The sequence below is a fragment of the Myotis davidii genome, unplaced genomic scaffold (genome assembly GCF_000327345.1).
Source record: "Myotis davidii unplaced genomic scaffold, ASM32734v1 scaffold78, whole genome shotgun sequence".
In the NCBI taxonomy this organism is placed as follows: Eukaryota; Metazoa; Chordata; class Mammalia; order Chiroptera; family Vespertilionidae; genus Myotis; species Myotis davidii.
Genome location: NW_006290305.1, coordinates 5,232,589 through 5,255,850, shown reverse-complemented (window position 1 = coordinate 5,255,850; position 23,262 = coordinate 5,232,589). Strand labels below are relative to the sequence as shown.

The window sequence follows — 23,262 nt, the reverse complement described above, 5'->3', positions numbered from 1 at the left end:
CTCTCTCTCTCTCTCTCTCTCTCTCTCTCTCTCTCTCTCTCTCTCTCTCTCTCTCCCTTCCTCTCTGTAAAAAATCAATAAAATATATTTTAAAAAATTTGAAAACTTTTAGATGGATGGGAAAGACTGAGGGAGACAAAATTGGTAATTACATCACGACAAGCTCAAAGTAGAATTAAATTGTTATAAGGGAAGTTAAATAATAGTTATTACTCAACTGTGAAATAGTCATTCATAGAATAACAAAGATGCTATTCAGAAAGAGAGCATAAATTTAAAATCCCTGAAGCAATTTTTAAATGCATATTTTATAGCAGAATAAAAGTTACATTTTTTAATAAACCCCCTGATGACATCATGGTCTTGTTCTAGATGAAATTAACTAGTGCTTTAATGCTTATATTTCTATTTACTTATTAGTAAACTGGAAATGTTTTACTTGTATTTGTCCTGTATTATAGAGTATTTTACCCTTTAGTTAGCAATGGATAGTGTGGATCTACTAATATAGCTATAGGTGCATAGTACGTGGAATCCTGGTATGCCCCCATGCTTTTTCCTAAATGATAAATGTAGTGTAAAACTTATTATGCTAATAAGGTGTCTATAATGGTCATGACTAAGGTTCTCTAAATTAAGACAGGCACTTTAAAATTCTAACTCTCATGTTTGCAGCATTAGCTTTTTGCTCCTGCAGGATAAAAAGGGTGTGCCCTGCTGTTCTCTTGTGGGGAAGTACTGGTCCTGGGGACAGTGCTCCTTTCCAGCCAGCCTCTGAGGAGTGCTCAGCTCCATGGTGAAAGCAGTATTATATAGCAGGTCACAAACTGGGCCCCAACTGCGGCTGAATGAAATCTGCAAACTGTGCATATTCAGGTTTTCCAAGCATTCAAACCCCTCACACACTTATGCCACCGAAGTAAGGCTTTATTTTGAGATCAAAGCCACACAGACTGTCCCCAAAGCACCAAGTTGCTCAGCATGGATGGACCTGGAGAGCGTTATGCTAAGCTAAATAAGCCAGTCAGAGAAAGATAAATACCATATCATCTCACTCATATGTGGAATATAATGAACAACATAAACTGATGAACTAAAATAGATCCAGAGACACAGAAGCATCAAACAGACCATCCAACTTCAGGGGGACGACAGGGGCGAGGGGAGTGTGAGAGATCAACCAAAGGACTCATATGCATGCATATAAGCATAACCTATGGACACAGACAGTAGGGGGATGAGGGCATGTGTTGGGGTGGGGGTGGGAACGAGTGAGGAGAGGTCAGTGGGGGAAAAAAGATTCATATGTAATACTTTAAACAAATAATTAAAAAAAAACACCAACTAGCTCATTCATTTAGTAACTAATGACTGGATTCTTACTGTGAGGCAGAGGCTCTGTACAAACATAATGATGACCATACAGTCCCTGTCCTCAGGGACTCCACAGCCAAATGTGCTGAGCACCATCCACCAAGAGGTCAGGTCTGGGTGACATGCAGATGGGCAGGGCTCACTGTGGGGTCTGTGAGCAGGTGAGTCCCCCCTAACACAGCAGTACTAGAAAGCAGTTTAATAAGGTATAACTGGACTCATAAAAAGGAATAATAACCACAGACTAATCACTAACTATTGGTAATTGGTGGAATAGCCATGGTGGCCAAACACCAGAGGTGGGATGGAGATTAGGGAGTAAAAAAGAGCTTCAGCCCGACCTCAGTGCCTCGGTGGTTGAGCACCAACCTATAAACCAGGAGGTCATGGTTCGATTCCTGGTCAGGACACATGCCCTAGTTGCAGTCCCATCCCCAGTACAGGGCGTGCAGGCGGTAGCCAAATCAGTGATTCTCTCTCATCATTGATGTTTCTATCTCTCTCTTCCTCTCCCTCTCTGAAATCAACACAAAAATTTTTAAAAGAGCTTCAGTTCTAAGGAGAGTGTTTGGGAAGCCATCTGGGGCATGTAAGAGGATGTGAGTTCCGGGCCCTAACACATTTCAGAATGGTGCTCTTTTATCTGCTCTGTCTTCATGTCTTCCTCCTTCTCTCCTTCCCAGTTGGTGCCAAGAAGTATAAGAATAGCTCGAGGCAAAGACAGGAAATCAGTTTTACTAAATGCTTCTTGCTGCCATACTTCTTCTCATTACCTCCTTATATAGTTGACCACATGAAGGTAAAATAAGTGTGGGCTGGAGTGGAAATGAAAGTCCCAGATGTTTCTTTTACTTGTCAACTGACAGCAGAGGACATTTTCATTATAACTTGAACAGAAAAAGAATATATATATATGGCTAATAACATGAAGATTAAAGACCCAGGGTGTAATAATACCAAATCCTTAAATAAATGGACATCTAAGCTCTAGCAGAATTTATTAAAGAATTTTATCCATGATGTCTCAGCTTACCTACTTTCACAGTCTTAACCAAAAATAACCTTCTTTCAGTTAGCAATTGGGAAGAAAAACAATATTTTTATATCTCTTAGGAGGATATTGGAAAATGGTAATATAATTCAGAAATTGAGAAAAAATGTTCCACTTTTCTGTGTTAAATATTAAAGTAGAACAGAGATGAACACACAACCATTTTTAATGGATTGTGCCGATCAATTGTGGGATCATCCTTTAGCCCCCAGTTGTGTTTGTAACACTGAACTAAAAGAGAACAAAAAGCTAAATGAAATGTTTAAGATATAAAACGCTTCCATCAATTATCTCATCCACGTGAACGTTCTTTTTCCTTCTGAGCCCTCGCACATTTTTCCAGACCATCCTGTGTCATTGAAACCCTGTGTTTACTGCGCCACATTGTCATTCTTGGTGTCACTTTTCTCTTTCTTCCAGAGCTTCTTTGAAGGGCAGTCTGCGCCATGGGACTCTGCTAAGAAAGATGAGAACAGAATGAAGAACAGATACGGGAATATCATTGCATGTAAGTATTGACGGTGTAATTGTGCTGGGCTGTAACTTCCTCCCGCTTCTGCGAAGATTGACCAGCAGCCTCCAGCAGTGAGAATTTACAGTGCAATTACTGCTCCATCCTGCTGGGACGCTGGCGTCGTGTTCATATTAAAGGAAGGAAAAACTGCCTAAATACCCCCACTATGTCAGTGTGTCTAGCTATGGGGCTAGTTTCACTGTTAGATTTAAGGTGTGGGTAACATCGGGAATGTTAAAATGCTGAGAAAGAAAATGCGTTTTAGGAGTAAACATAACGGTCCTAATGTTACCCAGCTGCGACGCGGGAATGACTAGAAATAATGACGCCCGGCTCGCCTTGCTGTAAGGAGCTCCGAGTTCTCCGCAACCATTAACTCATTAATCCTCCGGACACTTGGGTTAGGTGGGTCAGTAATGGCCCCATTTTAAGGACAGGAAACTGAAATGCAGAAGTTAAATGAGAGTCCCCATATCACAACACTCATTAGCCAAAGAGCTAGGATTGTATCTCAGAAATTTCCAGTTCCTGTGGAACTGAATGTTACCAATCCATAATGCCCTGGACGGTTTTTAAATTGAGCCCAACCTCATTAATGTTCCGTAACGATGCTGGGACACGTGGTAGATTGATGAGCCTCCCTCTCCCAGGGCTGAAGCCATCCATCCCCTGCATGAAACTGCTCTAAATCACACCATCTGCACCAAGTGTGCACAAGGTACTCACAGAATTAGTACTATTTCTAAATAGACATAAATAAAGTTTAAAAAAGCAGGAATAGACCCAGGGAGCATCTAGCTCCTCATGTCTTATTACTTACAAAAGAACAAACTTGAAAGGTTTGGATAGTCCAGGGAGCAATATATTAGCTCTATTGATTATGAAAGTGCAATTAAACTTGATTTGCCTGAGTTCACATTGCTTAGTAGGACTGTAGAGATTCGGTGGCAGCACAGGCCAGTGGAATTTTCTGGGATTCTGGAAATGGCCTTTCTGCGCTCTCCCGTGCAGTCGCCACTTACTAGGTGAATACTTGAAATGTGGCTGGTGCAACGGAGGGACTACTCTCTCAGCATCTTTCCAGGTTCAGCCCAGTGTCATTAACCATGGTCATCCGGCTGCACATTACATCTCTAGAATTACCCATCCCACATAACTTTGTACCCTTGACCAATATCTCCCCATTCTCCACACCCCCAACCCCTGGTAACCACTGTTCTGCTCTCTGCTTCTATGTATTCTTTTTAGACTCCACATGTAAATGAGATCGTGCACTTGTTCTTTTTGATGCCTACCTTATGTCGCAGAGTATAAGGCCTTCCAGGTTTATCTGTGTTGTTTCAAATGGTTATCTTTTCTTCTAGTGTCTGTTTTCTAAAGTCTCTTTAGAGCTGTCTGTGGTCATCAATATGATTTCATATAAGGCTCTGTGCTGGCATGTCCTGAGATAGCACTTAGATCACCTGCCGAACCATTACTCATACTTCTAAAGTAGGGTATCCAAATACTTAGATACTACTGTTAACCCACCCCAGCTAACTAGGGTGAGTTCAATACTGCATATGGCTGCCAAAATACCACTACTGTTGGCTTAAATACCAGAACTGTCGGGCGCCAGCCCTTGCCCACTCTCCATGCTAGACCTCACAGGCTGAGTTATTCGCTAAGGAGGTGTCCCAGCCGGGTGTGAGCTTCCCAGGTGAATCTGATGAAGCCAGTGCAGTGCCTAGGGCCCCTCTGAGAGCCATCATTTGGAACTGTTCCCTCTGAGACTGTCTGTGTGTCTTCAGTTATGGCAGTGTAAGGTCATCTTTGGAATTGTTCAGGTTGTGGAAGGATTTGAGGAATAAAAAGAATCAAAGTATGTATCTAAATCATATATATATATGCACACACACACACACACACACACACACACACACACACCATACTGGCTGTTTCTTTAAGTCATAGAGAAGAATAGCACTGTTATGGCCTCCCACACAGGCACAGACACAAACGAATATAATTGCGGAAAGATGATTTCATTAACTGGGGAGCCTGCTTCAGAGCACCTAGGCCTTGGGAATAACACCACTAACTAGGATGAGCAATGGGGGGATTCAGTCAACATATCTTAGAGATTCTCATTAGTGCTTTTCTGAGAATATGAGAAGTACTAGTAATGATCACATTCATTGTTTTGCAAACGTGTTGGAATCTAAAATGCTTTTAATGATGCTTTAAAACTGTTTATTGGCTTTTGCTCTTAAGTAAGTTAAACTTTTTTCTTATTTACACTATAACCGTGCTGAGCTAGCCCTTTCCAAATACAAACTAATACCCAGTCCACCATTAGTACACCACACACGTAAGCATAACCCTCTTGATACTCTCTTAATTATAATTAAGTCGGAACTTAAGACATATATCAAATCTCCCAGCTCATGGAAGCCCCTTACATCCAAGAGTCCTCTTTTCTGGTGGCAGGCAATTAGAGGTCATAGCCAGAACCTGCAGGTCCTTCCCAGGCTCCCTCCCCCTTCCTGTGGTCCAGTCAACAAAGACACATTGATCTGACGTGTGCCAGGCTCCATGCCAAGCCAAAGAAATTCTTTCAGCAGATACTTATTGAGAGCTTATTACATGCCAGGCACTATCCTAGGTGTCAAAGAGAGAGCAGGAAACAAAACAGAATTCTTCGTCCACATAGCACTCAACATGCGTGTGGGGCAAACAGAGAAACAACCCCTAAGTAAACTGTATAATGTGTATATTAGAAAGTGAGACACGTAACAGAAAGACAGCCTTGTGGTCAATGCAGTCCCTGAGAGGAGAAGATGCTGGTAGTACCTGATGCAGGTGAGGAAGGGAGCCGGTCCAAGCAGAGGCCCCGAGAGGGTGGTTCTTCCTCAGCTCGGTGTCTGGGGCAACAAGGAGCCATGTCACTGGAGCCGAGTGAGCTTGACCAAAGGGAGAGGTGGGAGGTGGGAGGTGGGAGGTGTGAAGATGCTGGGTGACTGCAGTGAGCCCCAACAGACACAGGCACCACCCTCAGGAAACTGCCATTCCTGCGGGTGGGAGGAGAAAATTAAATGATTGTACAAATGAACTAAGTGATTATACAAATAAATGAAATAAAGGGCCACAAAGAGAGCTACATGGTACTGTGAAACCCCATAGTGGGGGGTAGACTTGTTTAGGAGGTGTGAGAAGGCTTCCCTGAGGACGTGAAATGAAGACTACTTCTACTGAAAGCGGACCAGCCCCTTCGCATGAGGGAACCCTTGCATTTGAGGAACTGAGGGAAGGCCAGGTGGTGGCTGGAGCTGGGAGGGGTGAGGGAGGGCCGGTGGCCAGAGAGAGAGGGAAGCCGATGTCAGACCTGCAGGGCCTTCTAGGGGAGATTAGGGATTTTAGTCTTAAGATAAGAACCTGGAAAACCTTATTAAAGGATTTTTTTTTTTTAGGAGAAGGGGTGAGGTTTGTAAATTAAATTTGCCTTTGGAAAATTTAATCTAACTATAATGTAAAATAATTAAGTGGAAGGGGACATTAGTTAAGAGATTCAGTAACCCAGGCAGGAAGCAATGATAATGTGGACTAGAAAGAAGATAAGTAGATGCATTCAAGAGACATAATTGGTCAAATTGAATGGATAGCATGTGGGTAGGGAACTCAAGAGTGAGGTGACTCCGGTGTTCCTGGCTAGGAGGAGTATGGATGGATGGGTGGATAGAAGGACAGTTTGATGGATGGACAGATGGAAGGATTACTATTAACTCAGATAGGAGGGGAGCTCAGGTGGGCATGATGTTGGTGGTAGCAGGGAAAACATATTAGTTGAATCTGGGGAATATTGAGATGCCTTTGAAACATTTAAATGAGATACCAAGTAGGTGGTTATATAAACTTCTCTGAAACCCCAAAGAGAAACGTCTGAGCGTGAATACAAATTAATGAATCTTGGGTATTCAGGTGGAAGTGGAAGCCATTGACATGGAAAGATTATCTGTGGAGGGAGCATGGAGGGCATTGGGAGTCTAGAGGGACTTTAATAAGGAGAAATACTCAGACAAAACCACCCATACAGAGGAGCACTGCACCATGGAGCAAAGGGCATGCCACAGTGTCCTGCCAGAATATGTGCAGAGAAGACTGTGATGTAGCAACCTGAGGAGATCGCTCATGAGCATAGCAGGAGCTGCTATGAATGCAGTGGGTGAAAGTTGAGGAGGCCAGTGAGTGAAGATAAGACAGTGAGAACAGACAGCTTTTTGAAGGAGAAGAGAGGGGTCCCTACTGAGCTTGGTCTCCATTTCGATTGGGTTACCCATGCCCTCCTATCCATTTTCCCGGCTAATTGTGACATAGCCAAGAAGAAAGTGAAAGCTTTGCCAGTCTGTCCACCTGATTCTTTCAACCAATCTTGAGGGTCCCTGCTGAAGACCACTCTTCCAGGATTTTATTTTAATAGCCAGGTGCTTCTCTCTGCTATGTGAGTGACTCCTACAGTGTCACGTTTAAGGACTCTACTCCGTCATGGCCTGGCTTCGGTTTAAAGGCAGGTGAAGGGAGGAGCGGAAAACTGAACTCTAGTTCAGTTACATAAGAATGGACTAGCAGGGAGAGCTTTGGGGATGAAAATTCAGGTGGATGAGAGTAGGGGAGAAACTGATTGCTACACCAGGTTTAGGAAGGCAAAAAGCAAATCTAGAAAAATCAGGCAAAATAAAAGTCAGGGGTCCTACTGAGAATCTGAAGAATAATGAATTGGAATTTCTGAAAATGTCTAAGTGAAAAAGAGAAACAAGGCAAGAGTAAATTAGTAGCACCTAAAACCAACAGCAAGACTGAAGTTTAACACTAGCCCCCCACCGCTATACTCACTGTTTCCTTATTTGCCTCATGCTCAGAGCCCGCATGGCCTGAGCACCCAGGTGGGCACAAGCAGGGATACCAGGCTGGAGCCAGGCTCACCCAGGGGTGAGGCACCAGGCACTTCCAGAAGGTACTTGGCTTTTCTGTGTCTTGTACCATGAAACCAGTGCAGCAGCAAGAATATAACCACAGGAGGAGCAAAGCCATTATTTGAAGATCAATCATAATTAAAATTAATTTCCAATCTCCTCTCAGAGGGCAAAGTTTACTTAGATCACTGTGATTTTAATTTACCTTAAATATGTTATCAACATTTAGCAGAAAGAACAAATTGGTTGGAGGTGAAAGATTATCAATGATATGATTCACTTCTGCTGCTGTAGTAATATCTAATCACATGCAAGCAAGCCTGTTGCCCATATCTGTTGTGTTTAGTATGAAAATTGTAAAATATTTGAAGCTACTGAGCAGTGTTTTAAATGTAATATTACTTGAAGAAAATGGCATCAGTAACATGTTTCAGGAGCTGAAAGCATAGAGACCTGTTTTAAATATCACATTATCCCACTTCTATTGTATGAATGCAAACATACAGGCATGAACACCCAAAAATACATACATACATGAACACACAAATGTACACATGCATACATGCATATTCATTTATAAATACATGCATGCATGGACACATACATACCAGCAGATTATAATTGTTCATCAGTGAGCAGTGGTTTGTTATGCTTTTTTTTTACACTGAAAACATCCATTTAATTGTTTCTCTTGCCAAGTTAAAGTATACAAATCTCCTACTTCCATGATAGAAAAACTGGAACTATATTAAGCACAGTATCTGTATCTGACATAAAACGATATCAATTTGGTAACAGTATGAATAGTTATCCATTTCCATCAATCTGTATTTATATAGCTTAAAATTCTATTTGTAATTTTAACATGTAGTTATTCATCACATTACTTATTAATTTATATTTACAAATGCTTTTCACAATCTGTATAGAGTGCTAGAATTTCTCCATAGCTGATTATCATTGTATTTATATCATATATAAAAGACTCAAATATTTCAAAAGCTGTAGTTACAGACTTTAAATTTTACTTCAAGAGTAGTTACTTCCTTTTGTGATTATTAAAACTAAAAAAACAAACAAACAAAAAACAGAAAAACCAAGAAACATTTATACATAGAGATTTCACAGACTTTGTTAGTTTTTTTCCTAAATGGGGCTTAAACATGGGTGACCTTGGGCTGCAGGGAGCACCTGACCTCCCTGAAATCATAGCTCCGTGCACGGTCCATGAGAGTGGCTGGAGAAAGGCATTTTTCCAACGGAACTCTCCATGGCTTTCCTCACCTCCCTCAACGTGGAGGGGCCACTTCACAAAACAAATGCCTGGGATGCCCCACAGCACAAGCCATCTCTGAGCTTGAGGAATTTCATAGCTGATACTTGTTTTGGGAAGAGAGACCCACTGATCTATGTGGCTGCAGTTTGTTATGCTTTATAACAGGTCTTTATGTGCCTATTTCTTACCCCCAAAATACAATGTTTGCCCTAGTTCATATAGTAAAGGCTTTTTGGAATAAATGAGAGGAATGGCAACAAGGCCTTTAAGGAGATTGTGTCTCAAAATGTCAGATTTTGTACTTTTCTTGATGGGTAACATTGAGTTATAATTATAACATAAATTTTAGTTGGCTTTTGATCATATTCCAGTCATCCCTGGCTAAGTAGGTTCTTTATTTCCCAATTATAAATGCCATTCATACACATTAAAAAAAATTGTGCAGTAATGAAAACTTGGGGAAAATTTCCCAGAACCTCACCAATAAAATTCAAACCCAGCTTTCTATTTTCTGTTTCCTTCAAATCTCTTTTTGTTCTGTGCCTTGAAGTTGATGGCTTTATTATTGTTAAATAAAGATAGGTCTATTGTTTTCTTTCTGACTATAAAATTAGTATAAACTGTGTAGAAAATTGAAGTAGTACATAAAATCACAAAGATGGAAGTAAATATCACCCCAAATTTTCCCACCCAGCAGAAAACCTATCCTTTCAGTCATCCCATCATGCATCCCTACACACATGTACAAATATATAGAGTTTCATACAGATAGACTCCCTGAGACATGCCGCTGTGTAACCTGCTCTACTTCACTCTACAGTGTGCCACAGGGCTCTTTCCAGGTAAAGGCAGAGTAATCCTTTTTATGATTGCCTCACAGTCTATTGGTTTATAAGACCACTGGTCATTAGTTCCCTGTTGATATCATTGAATGGTTTAAACTAGGTGGGGAGAGAATAAATTCTGGTTTAGAAAAGACGATCTCAGCCTGGATTCACTAGAGAGGGAGGAGTCTAGAGGCAAGAATGCAGTAGTCCAGGTGAAAAATCATCAGGTCTTGAATAAAGTCATTGGCAGTAATGATACAAGCAACAGCTCACTTTTACTTAGTTCTTACTCTAAACCACACATTTTATCACTAAAAGAAAAAATACTCCATAAACCTCATTTCAATAGTTCTTAAACATATCTACTAAGTACACATGAATAGCATAGGATATCTGTCCTCTAGTCGCGAGCTATAGAGTCACTGCTACTTCCGCCTCTATGTTGTCAAGGGGACTAGCCCATCTCGGGAGAGGCTGCCCAACAGAGGGACTCCCGAGGACTCTCAGACTGCAAGTCCATGAGGTTCCCTTTCCTCCTTTGAAAGACCTGTTTCCTAGGATATCTGGGGTTCAAGGGGAACATGAAGGAGTGTTCTACAAGAGAGGGATGGAGAGAATGGACTCTCAATTTCTTGTGGTAAAATGCATGTAATATTAACCTTACCATCCTGAGCATTGTTAGGTGTACAGTTCAGTTCATTCAGTTCATTCGCATTGTTGTGCAGCCACCACCACCATCCTTCTCCAGAACTTTTTCATCTTCCCAAACTGCAACTCTGTGCCCATTAAACAACAACTCACTACGCCCCTCCGCCCAGCCCTGCCATCCCCCATTCTACTCTCTGTCTCTGTGATTCTGAACACTCTAGCATCTCATATAAGAGGTTTTACAGTACTTGTCCTTTGGTGACTGGCTGACTTCACTTAGCATACTGTCCTCCATGTGACCTCTTATTTTTAAATAGTGAAATATAGGTACAGAAAGGGGTATAAAACATCCACAGACAGTTTAATAGATTGTTGTAAAGTAAACACTCATAAAACCAGAGCAGGACCCTTGCCAACACCCTGGGAGCCCCAGTGAAACTCGCCTGATCACAGCTTACCTGCTCTAAGGGTGGATCTGTGACCATCACAACACCATGTTCATTAGTGGGGCAGAGTTCACTGCTTTGTGCTCACCGGCTGGGTGTTGGGCAGGACTGATACATGTCGCAGTACAGCCCGGGCTGAGATTGGGCTCTGTGGCCTTGGCTAAGGTGTTCTTTATTTTTTAAATATATTTTGATTGATTTCACATAGGAAGGGAGAGGAAGAGAAATAGAAACATCAGTGATGAGAGAGAATCATTGATCGGATGCCCTCACACACCGCACACTGGGGACTGAGCCTGCAACCAGAGCATGTGCCCTGACCAGGAATTGAACTGTGACCTCCTGGTTCATAGATCGATGCTCAACCACTGAGCCATGCCAGCCAGGCCTCTTGGGGATATTGAGAATGGACATTATGTGGCCTCTGATCATAAGAAGTTATAATCTAGAAGAATCAACTTTAAAATAAAGATACTACTAGGCATATAAAGAAAAAGAAAAAGAATCTCAGTCTGCTCAGGAAATACTCTGTACACATATCTTGCTCCATCATCAGAGGAGTAGAGCAATTAAATTTGGAAAAGTAGCAGCCAAATTTTTTTAAAAAAATTGAGGGGTTAACTGACTAAATTGTAGGAGATGATGGGGAAACTTTCTTTCAAAGGCGCTGCTTATGGGAGATGAGAGCGCCGTCTTGTCAGAGATTGAAGTCCTTAATGAGAACATTGTGAACAATTTGAGAAGCCCGGGGGTAGTAAATCATGGGGAATGGGCGGCATTTATCCCGAAGGTCTAAGAGAAATAAACTGTGGATGGCGATTCTGACAAGGAGGTGCAATAGATCCTAAGACAGCCCTGCTTCTAAAGATTGGGTGGCTGTAAACACAGGGCCTGCCTTTTAAAAAACTGCCCAGGGAAAGTCGAGGACTACAGGGAGGTAAACCTAATCTCCCTCCAGAGGAGCTGACTAAAAGCCCGATGTGTGCAGAACCGCCATGATTCAGTTCTATTGTAACATCCTTCATCCGGGAGGCTCAAGTGGCTTTACCTGCGGAATGCTTATAGCTCCACCCTGGAATAGCTGTGTGTGTGCACCGGCTCTCCTAACAAATACAAAAGCCATAACAATCCACACATACCCTGTACCTCCCTGGCCCACCTCCCCCACAACATGAGCAATCTATGGACAGGGAGCCTCAGGTTTTGAGCAAAATATGGTAAAGCAGGTCACCCTGAGAAAAATTCTGACTGCCTTTGCGTCCAGTCCTGGGTTACTGTCATCTATTTGGAAGGAAAGATTTCTCTGCTAAAAACAGCATTCATTTAGGAAAATAGTTTTTATATCACAGATTTTTCACACAATAAAAGTTTCACTTTATTCATTTAAAAAAACAAATGGAGGGGAACCCAGGTATGTTCCAGGCCTTAATCTTGGGGTCAGGAATAGAACAGTGAGCAAAAAGGAAAACATCTGGCCTTATAGGGTTTTTTGAACTTTTCTTTTTAAAATATAGATTTTCAAGGAAATAATTGAGATTTCTCAATGGTCTTTGTGGAGAAAATTTTTCATTCAGAAAATAATTTAAATATAGTTGACTAATACCATAAACACAACCCCTATCCAGTACTTGTGTGTCGGACATCATGCTTGGCACGATGTGTTAAATGTGTTTTCGTTTAATCCTTAAAGTAGCCCAGTTTGAGGCATGTGCTGTCACTCCCTTCTCCAGATGCATTGCTCAGGCTTGCTGGCATAATTGAGTCTCATCTAGTCACATGACTGATGGGGAGAGCCTTGTTCTACCTGACTGTATGCCCTCAGGTACAGAGGGAGGGCTTAGAGAAATCATGGACGATGACTGAAGTTAGAACCACGTCCTCACCTCCCAGAAGGCTGGGCTGTGGTTTATAACCATCATTTGTCAAGGTGGATGTCATAGGCAGCCTTCAAAATCTCAGGGCTTATATGTGATTTAGTGAAGTTACTAAACTTTCAATCCAAGAAAAAAAATTCCGTTGTGATTCAGAGGACTCTTCTGTAGAAGTTTCAAACTTCCCCCAACTCTACATATCCATAAATGATCAAAGAATAAGTTAATGAGATTTACTGTGAAATTCTTACCAGTCTTAATAGCAAAATAGGAAATGTAGAAAGTGTGGTATTTAACTCTTTATCTTTAAAGCAGCATGGACGTTGATGGTCTCCATGTTATGTTCTTTTAATCCCGGGCTCTGAGCATCTCAACAGATTGCTTTTGTTAATTGTTTTCCTTTTCCTTTTCAGATGATCATTCCCGGGTGAGGCTGCAGACCTTAGAAGGAGACAACAACTCAGACTACATCAATGGGAATTATATCGATGTATGTACCTTGAAACTGTCAATAAGCCTGCCTGTTCTGACACATACCACATGGTGTGCATGCACAGGCCGGGTGGACACATGTTGGTCCGGTTCCTGAAGCACTCACACCAACACTGCCCCATACACCATAGAAGTTTACAGTGAGGGCTTGGCCACTCCTTTCTCAAATCAGCCTCTTTGCTGGCAAATTCTCTGTAACATTCAGTGCCGTTTTTGCCATCCCATGTCAATGTGGACTCAGAAAATGTTATTTCCATTTTTTGTCAACAACTTAGATTGTTTGACACGTTAAAAAAAATCTGTTTGCATATTAAGAGGACAAAACTCTCTAATTCCTAATTCAATGATTTGCCATCTCTTGTCATCACTGCACTTTTAAGTTGCCTTCAAAGTAGTCTGCAGCTGTTAACCAGGACTTCTGATGCACGCAAGACATGGCCTTAAATATGCAAGCTGTTTAATTATTGAAGACTGCTTCTTTGCTCATTCTGCATCATGTTAACTTAATGTCTTACATTAGAATAAATTCTTTAGGTGGCAGCATATTTTCAGTTGGAAGAATGAATGAAATCAAAAGTAGACTGAAAATCGAGGGAAAACTGCTGTTATCTCTACAGCCCAAGTTTACATTAAGCGAATTTCAGCCCTCTTACAGTTCCTCACACTATTCCCTAGTCCACCAATACCTCCATGCGCAGTTTATATATATATATTCTTTTATTTTCTTGGTTGAGTATTACTCAGGTGCTATTAAAAGTCCTAGTATTACAATCTCCAAGAGTTACCTAAAAATAACTATAAGAATGTTATTTTTAGCCCAGCCTGTGTGGCCCAGTGGTTGAGCATCAACCTATGAACCAAGAGGTCATGGTTCGATTCCTGGTCAGGGCACAAGCCCAGGTTGGGGGCTCGGTCCCAGGTGAGCAGCATGCAAGAGGCAGCCGATCAACATGAGTACTGAGAGGTATGCAAGACCTGTTTGTTACCTTCTCCCTGAAGCCTCGCAATTCAGAAGATGAAGAAACCTCTTCTCTATAACACTCCTTCTTTTGGGGTATTCCAAGGGAATCTCCTTCATACTCCAATTCCAGCTCCTACAATCCCTGAGCACAGGGACAATGTCTTACTCAGCTTTGCATTCCCTGCACATGGGACATGCCTGAAATATTGCAAGCACTTAAGAAGTGTTTGTTGAATCTGACTCAAGATGTAAATGTGATCAGATTAGGCATTGTAATGGAGGTAATTTGAACTAAGCTTTTTTAAAAAATGGGTGGGTAGCAATACAGAGGAAGAAAGACATAAAAGTAATGCAACTACCAGATTTATTAGTTTTAATTTTAACATAGCAAAGAGTCAGTATTCAGGGCCTCTTTATTCATTTAGTCAATAGGATGTTATTGAGCACCTATTACATGCCAGTCACTGTTTTAGATACTGGAGATATAACTGTGAACAACTCATACCAAAACGAAAAGCAAACCTCTAAACTAATGGAGCTGATGAACCAATTGAGAGAAAGAGCCAAAAAATGAAAGAAGTCAGTTATTCTGATGGTAGTATGTACTGTGTAGAAAACAAAAGCCATAAAGGGGGAATAAGGAGACCAGCAGAGATGGATTGCAATTTTGAATAGAGCGGCTGGAGTCAGCTCCACGGAGAAAGTACATTTGAGCAAAGGAAAATGAGAGATTGAGCATGTAGATGTCCGGGGGAAGAGCATTCCAGGCTGAGAAACAGCTGTGAAAAGGTCTTGATATGGAGGATGCCTGGCGAATTTGAAGAAAAACAAGCTGGTGAGTGTTGGTAGAATGTTGTGAAGGGAAAGGGAGTCGTAGGTGATGAGATGAGAGAGGTCGTGGAGCCAGGTGATAGAAACAGCCATAAGTACTTTGGATTTTACTATGAGATGGGCAGTCATAAGAGGGATTTGAATGGAGGGATGACATGATCCGGCAGCTGTGAAGAGGATGAACTGCAGATGGACGAGAGTAGAAGCAAGGAGACCTGTTAGATGGCTGTGGAAGCAATCAGAGAGAGATGATGGCTGGGCCGAGTGGTGGTACTGGAGGGTAAGAAAATGGTCAGATGATGAATTTATGCTGAAAATAGAGACAATGGATTTGCTGGCACATTGGCTATGGGGTGTAGGAAAAAGAGAGGGGTCAGAATGTCTTCAAGAAATGGAGTTAAAATTATCTGAGAAGAAGACTGTGAATGGAGCAGATTCAGGTAGGAGGTAGATAGGACATGAGTCCAGTTTTAAGTTTTATTTTTATTTTGTTTAAATATATTTTATTGATTTTTTACAGAGAGGAAGGGAGAGAGATAGAGAGTTAGAAACATCGATGAGAGAGAAACATCGATCAGCTGCCTCCTGCACATCTCCTACTGGGGATGTGCCTACAACCCAGGTACATGCCCTTGACCAGAATCGAACCTGGGACCTTTCAGTCCGCAAGCCGATGCTCTATCCACTGAGCCAAACAGGTTTTGGCCAGTTTTAAGTTTTAAATAAATGTTAAACATCCAAGTGGAGATGTAAAGTAGGCAATTGATATCACATCAGGATTTCAGGGGAAAGGCCAAGACTGGAAGTAAGAATGCAGGACTCATCCATGCACAGATAGTATTGAAGCCCATGAGACTGAATGAGATCAACAAGAAGTGAGTGTAGACAGAAGAAAGAGTCTTAAGAACTCGGCACATCAACATCACATCCAGGTGAAGGGGAGGAAGCAACAAATGAATAAGGAAGGGTAGCTAGGGAGGGAGTAGGAAGACCAGGAGAGTGTTCTATCCTGGAAGCCAACAAAGAAAGTATTTCAAGGGGATTAATTGTGTTCATGCTGCTGATAGATCAATTAGATGAGGATTGAAAAATGGCCATTGTGTTTAGCAATATAGGTCATTAATGGACTGTGTGGATTATTTCAGTTTACAAATGAGTTCCTCCTATCTCCTAGCACCTTGCTAGCACCAACATATAGAGCAAATGAATTAGACCAGGATCTTGCCATGTGGAGTTCATCAGCTGGCAAGAAGTGAGGGGTCATCTAAATAATCGTATTTAATCTTTGCCATGATTCTATGTTTGAAACACATAGCAGGTCAGTTGTACAAAAGAATGTGTTTGCTTTTATTTTTTGTTATTTTGTTGTTCAACCTGTTTTTAAGAGCAAAACAATCTAACAGATATGCATTTAAGTTATCTAAAAAAATCCATATTTCCTCTTTAAGTTTCCTCATTCTGTTTTCCACACGGCTTTGGGTGCAGTATTTTAGGTCATTTCAGGGGACAGAGACAGAAAGTATTAAGGTCCGTGGTGACATTATGTTTCTTGTGTGTAATTTTCTCTAAGTTGACTTTATCTTTCCCAGATATTGATTCTACAGTGTTCTTTGCCCCCTTCTTTATGTGGTCTCCGTTTTCATCTTTCCCCTTCATATAGGGTCACAGTGAAAGGAAGGGGGTCTTATCTAATTGCTGCCTCTTTAAATTCCTGGTCTCTGCTACAGCGTCATGTCATGGTATTAGCAGTGTTTAAGAATGATGTTTAGTATTACTATTGATATAACTGCCTATACCAATATAACAGAATACGTGGTCAAGCCTTGGCACATTGCCAACAATGCCCAACCATAAATGAAATTCTATTGTACATTCTCAGCCTATTTTCACTCTACTAAGAGTCATGGTCATGTTATTTTGGAGAATCCATAAGTTGTTGGTGTTTATTGCTCATCTATCATCTCACAGCTAGTGTGCAATTCAGTTACTCACACCCACTCTGCAAGCATCAGAATTGTAGTGTTTGATGCACCTTTGTTTATTAAGAGGGACTCAATGGCACTTAGTCTGATCATTTAACTTTCAAGTGATGCAACTGTTGGTATTTGTGGATGCGTTCATTTTGGCAAACTTAGCATGTGACCTCTGTGCTGCTTATTAATTTTAGGTTTGTGAAATATTCTTTCTCATTTTATTTTTAGGGCTATCATCGACCCAATCATTATATTGCTACCCAAGGTAAGTTTATTTCAGCTTTAATGTCTTTCTTCAGTTATTTGCCCATTCTGTATCATTGTGTACCTATTTCACCCTCCCTCGGATATTTGCATTTTGCTATAGCACCATTTATTGCAGTTCTAGTCACCAACACATACACCTTGTTTTAACAGCAGAAGTTCTGCTATGTAATGGTTTAGTTAGAATTTAATACTGAGATCATTATAAGAATTATATTCATCAGTTCATTATTGAATTAAATCTCTCTACCTTAGGAATTAATCTGACATCTGAAAATATATGGCAAGCTCTCTTTCTCACACTACTTGCAGTTTAGTGGGGAAGATGTGAAATGCCTATATACTAGTACGTACACAATCAATTAAAAACTTGTGTGAGAAGTACAGAGGAAATGTTAGGGGAACTTGGAGAAGAAAATATATTTTAGATCAGATGTGATGACCTGAAAACAGCATTGTGGCAGCGGTGAGACTGGAAGAACTTCTAAAGGGCAGAGATATGAGCAAAGATCTGAATTCAAGAAATGTGTGCTCGTGGGTGGAAAGCAGATGGTGGATCACTTTGGCTAAAGGAAAACGGAAATAAAGCTATAGGACCATGTTGAGGAAGTCCATGGCCTGGTTTTCTTATCATCTTCCCCACCAATTATGAGGCAAGTCATCTGTGGAGAATGAGGATCATGAGAATTCTGAGGTTTTCAGGAACAAGGTATCATAAAGGATGAATTAATGAGTCAATAAAAATAAATTGAAGCAGTGCTAAGAAGCAGAGAAGACCTAGTTAGGGTTAAAGAGCATACGCTCTCTCCATTTTATTATTTTGTGATTGTTTCCAGTAATTCATCATGCCCAATAAACAAGAGCAGGACAGTCAAAAGGATGTGACCTGCCAATGATTAGGGATTAGCAGGAGACTGTACACAGAAAGTCAAGAAGCAGGGGAGTCAAGGATGCCAAGAAAATCATGGTTGGAAGGTCTAGGCTTGGTTGCAGGGGGTCATAGGTGTCCAGTGGACTGCAAGGAGAGGGAGAAGGCCAGGTTCAGTTAAAGAGTCACAGAATGAGAGAAAAGGCCGTTGTAGCCAGAGTTCAGTCACATCTTCAAGTTCCTATGATGATGATGATGATGATGGCTCCCCAAATTACAATATTAACATCAAAAATCACTGATCATAGATAACCATAAAAATATAATAATTAGAAAGTTTAAAATACTGAGGGAACTCCAAAAACATGACACAGACATAAAGTGAGCAAATGCTATTGGAAAAATAAGGCAAAAAAAATAAAAATAGGGCTAATAAACTTGCTTGACTCAGGGCTGCCCCAAACTTTCAATTTGTAAAAAACATGCCATCTGCAAAATACAATAACGCAAAGGACAATAAAACAAGGTATACCTGTATAGTATGCTACAAGTTTACTAGTAACTGTGTTCTCAGATTGCCAGTAATAAAGATTTCTGATCATCTGCAGTAATTGACAGGCTGAGGTAGAACATGCACATGGATCACCTTCATTCAAATAAAAACACAAACACCTAAGAATCCAACAAAATGAGTGATAAAAACTACCAGACAAATGCAATGTTTCAATCTCTGCTCCCTTTTCCCCCCCTCTATTTTGCACTGATGTAATTCTTTAAAACATATTCATAGCAGGAACCCATGAAACTGACAACCACTTTTATTCCCAAGAGTTGGAAATACATAGATTTTTCAACAAGTTCCTTCAATATAGAGGGCATGTCATGAATTTATCTATTTAGTCTCTTCCTCTCCCTCAGCTTTATTGATTTTTCTACCAGCAACTGACTCTGACCTTTGATGATAATGGTAATGTTTCTGCAAATTGAAGGGACCACATTCAAGCCAGATCTGTGGCTTTTTTTAGTATGTTCTTCCTATTTCCCCTCCATTTAATTGTTTTCCGTCTGGTGGCTAACACTTTGATGACCCAGTATTCACTTCATCACATCTGCCTGACCAGCCATTAATACAACTGTAGCATACAGGATTTATGATTAGGCGCACCAGGGATCAAAGGAGAGGAAGCACGTCTGTTACTTCATGTCCGCACTCAGAGCCAGGGCAGACTTAGGATTTCAAAAGCACAGTTCACTGTGGGGGCAGATGAGTGCGCAGCTGGGTAGGATTGCCCAGAACTTACTATATTTCACAATGTAAAGGTACCCGGATACCCCACAGAAGACTGTGCGGGCCTTAGGCTGGAGGAACACATTTAGAACACATTTAGAACCATTCCAAAATGATTTGGGCGAACGCCTGCCAGCCACATGGTGTGCAAACGAGGGGGCCCTGCAGACGTGTTCTTTTTATTATTGTTTACTTTTATTTTAAAACTGTCTTCAAGACTCCCGCTTTAAAGAACTCAGAAAAGATGGTGCCAGGCTGTTGTGGAAGGAACTCAGTAAGTCTGTGTTGGGCAGGGCCTGCCCAGCACCGAGTCCCTCTTTCTCACGTCTAAGCTCATCTGTGGATTGGACACACAAATATCGGAGGATCCTGCCCGAGGAACTTCCCTGTAAATCCTTCAGGGGGAGCAGCCATAAACCATGACATCTGGAGGGCATGTCATAGTCAGGTGGTAATGCCCCAGCACTTGGCTGGGGTACCCAGGAGCCGAAGAAGGGGTAGAGGACGTGGTGGGGGATGGGAGGAAGGAGGCAGGGCAAGACTTCAGCGGGCCTTGAAAGATGAGTTCCCTTATCAGAGGACGAGCGAATGGGAGGATTGCTGAGGTTTGGGAGGAGCACCGCCCCCACAGAAGGTGTGAGAGAGCAAAGGTCTTCACCTCTGTGGCTTCTTGAGTTTCCTAAATCACTTGTTGAAATGGATCTTCTCTCTGGAAAAATTCACATGTACACACAATTTTACATAGCTGTTTAGGCACTCACAGAATTAATAAAGCCCAGCCTGAAAAACCTGGCCACCCAGATAAAAACCCTGAGCTAGTGGGGCTAAGAACAAAGGACTGAGAGGTAAAGTGAGGACACTTAAGAGGCTTTGAATAGGCGTGTTATTTAATGAAAGGCAGGGAGACAAGGGATGAAAACAGTGCTTTAAGTAGATTAATTAGTGTGGAATTATCCTGGATAGAAACTGGAAACTAAGATAATAGGGAGTAATCACAGAAAAATCTGGATGAGAAATGAATAAGTCAGACAATAATAGCAGGGCAGTTGTAGGTTTTATTTTATTTAATAATCTAGGTTGCATATGACTAAATATGTTTTCTAATATGAATATATTGTAGTGTCAAAAACTGTTGATTTTAGTGTGTTTCCTTCTCATTTAATAAAAAGTGATAAATATATATTCTTTCCATATTAGTAATTTGGGTTGATATAATACTTTTCTTTCTGAAACGCAGCATTTTTATTTGTCTATTCATTCAAGAACTATTAAGTGCCTATTGTGTACTAGGCTTTGTGCTATAACCAATGTAATGTATTTTCTATCCTCTGACTACTTTGTTATTACTCATCTCATTTCATGAGTATCAGAATTGAGACCCATGAGGAGAGAAGCAGGGGTTGGAAACAAAACTAATGTGTAGCTGTGTGCTGCAGTGTGCGGACGGGGATGCTAGTAATGCATGATGACGTGCTTCTCCCCCTGAGAAGAGGCTCAGAGCTTATGCTTCTTCCCATGCATTGCAGGCTGCCTCTTTCACGGGCTTTACAAAGCACACCCCTCAAGATCTCATGGTTAGTCTTTAATAAAACGAATCTATAGTGCAACCCCTTCCCTTCTAAGTTATGCTTCTCAAAGAAGCAAATTTTCTGTGACACAGTCATATCTGAAAATACCTTTTAATTAAAATTGTCTTAGATGTCCTCAAATATGACACAGACTATCCAGGGTCTCCCTGTTCCCACACAGGTGTCTGAGCACCTGTGTGGAGACCCATTAGTCATGGCCTGCACAAAAAGAGACCTTACATGGGAAGATCAAGGCTAAGCTCAGAGCTCCAATCCAGTAGTCAGCCCTGTCAAGTTAGCACAGTTCAGACAAAAGAAAAGATGAAGTGGACTATACCCAAGGCACTATACTCAAGAAGAGAACCATGCATGGATGTTAACAATGCAGAGTTAAAGTTACATCTGTTATGCTCAGAGACTCTGAGTGCTCAGTGGCATGTCTCAGGACTTCAGGTCGCACTGGCATAGGCCACAGGGACTGATATGGAAAACCAGATACAGCTAGTTGTTTACAATGAGAAATGTCACTGTCCATCAAACAGAACTGCCCTCAGCCTCGCAAGGACATTTTGTGTCACAGGCCAGCTAAAGAGGGAGATGCCTGGGCAGAATGTTGCCTCATGACCTCACACCAGAAAAACGCCCCAGAGCACATTCATGGATTCAACAAGTACCTACCAACCGCGTGGTAGAGAGCTGGCTAGAAGCAGATGCTGAATGAGAATACAAGAATGAGTGAATGAATGAATGAATGAATGAGTGAATGAATCGGGAGTTACTCTGGGCCAGACACCAATTAAGCAGCAGAATATTCCAACTTGGCAAGAAGGTTATCTCATATTGGCCCAACAAAGCATCTACCACCTGCATGAATTTGAGGATTGTCATCACCAGCACCTGTGATTATTTCTTTTCTAAGTTAAGGTCTAGTCAACTCCTATTCTCACTAACATAATTTCCTTAGACATGTCAATAAATCAAGACACGGTTTTTGGAGATAGTCCATCTTGTTAAACTACACACTTATCTCCGCACTGACCTACCTCTTCGTGCTTATCCCCACCACCACCCCATATACACCTTATGTAATCAGTTTTATTTGTTCATAATTATAATTTGCTGATAATTTGAAAAAGAGAAACCTAAAACACTTTCTCTAGGGACTTTGAGCTAGAAGCAAACTTTTATGTGAAGATAATAAAAATGCAGAGTGAAGGTTTATAGTGGGAATGGCTCCAGAACCTCCCCTCCCGCACAGGAGCTGCACCTTTGCTCAAGTGACTTCCTTCTGTTTGCTGTTCATCTGTTTTTCTCCTGCTCTTCTTCCACATACTCTGTGTGGTATGAACACTTTTCATAGGGTTTTCAGAGAGAGAAATATGGTTTATATTTTCATAGCTCAAAATTCCCCTTCAGGCCTCTGAAGCAGTAAATAACATGCTTAGAATAAGACACACTTCCCCCAGCACGTCATACCTGCAGCCAAGACGTGTCAGAACATCTATACAAGTTCTCCATACTTTATAAAGCAGCTTTTGTCTCCTGCATGTTGGCCTCCAGATGGAGGTGAACACTTGAAATTATTTCTCAGTAGAATTGGAAGAAAAAATGTTTTTTAAATCAAAAGCTAAGCCTTCCGTAAACAACTTTTGTTTTTATTCCTCCAAGCTCCAGTGCAGCTCACTCCTCACGTACAGATTCTGGGTTAGCTGGCATTGCTTTTCCCGGCTATGTTGTCCTCACATTGTCAGGGTGTGGCAGGTTATGTTTGGATTCACTTACTCGATGCTATTTGAGGTTGATTTAAAACTATTGCCCCGTCAAGTGGAGTATTCTCTAGGGTCCAAATTTAAATAGGGAGGCTGTGGGGAAGTATGCTTTATATACATAGGCAAACAGTGACCCTCGTGAGGTCTAGATATTCCAAATAACAGTGCCAAGATCTCCATGCAGGGCCTGCCTGCATTTCACTCTCCATCTCTACTTTCCCAAGGAAAAATGAACAGTTGCAATTAACAACTTATCCACAAACTTCCTTTGAAAGAATAGTTTCTCTTCACC

At 41.3% G+C, this 23,262-nt stretch overlaps 1 protein-coding gene across 3 annotated transcripts in view; it reads left to right on the top strand.

Moving 5' to 3' along the window:
- Positions 1–23,262, top strand: part of PTPRM (protein tyrosine phosphatase, receptor type M) — a 466,311-nt gene that overhangs the window by 376,065 nt on the left and 66,984 nt on the right. For all 3 annotated transcript variants that reach the window (XM_006763285.2, XM_015563601.1, XM_006763284.2), the window contains 3 exons: positions 2,846–2,933; positions 13,370–13,446; positions 17,442–17,478. In XM_006763285.2, coding sequence (XP_006763348.1) covers positions 2,846–2,933; positions 13,370–13,446; positions 17,442–17,478 — 202 coding nt within the window. The remainder of the gene's footprint in view (positions 1–2,845; positions 2,934–13,369; positions 13,447–17,441; positions 17,479–23,262) is intronic.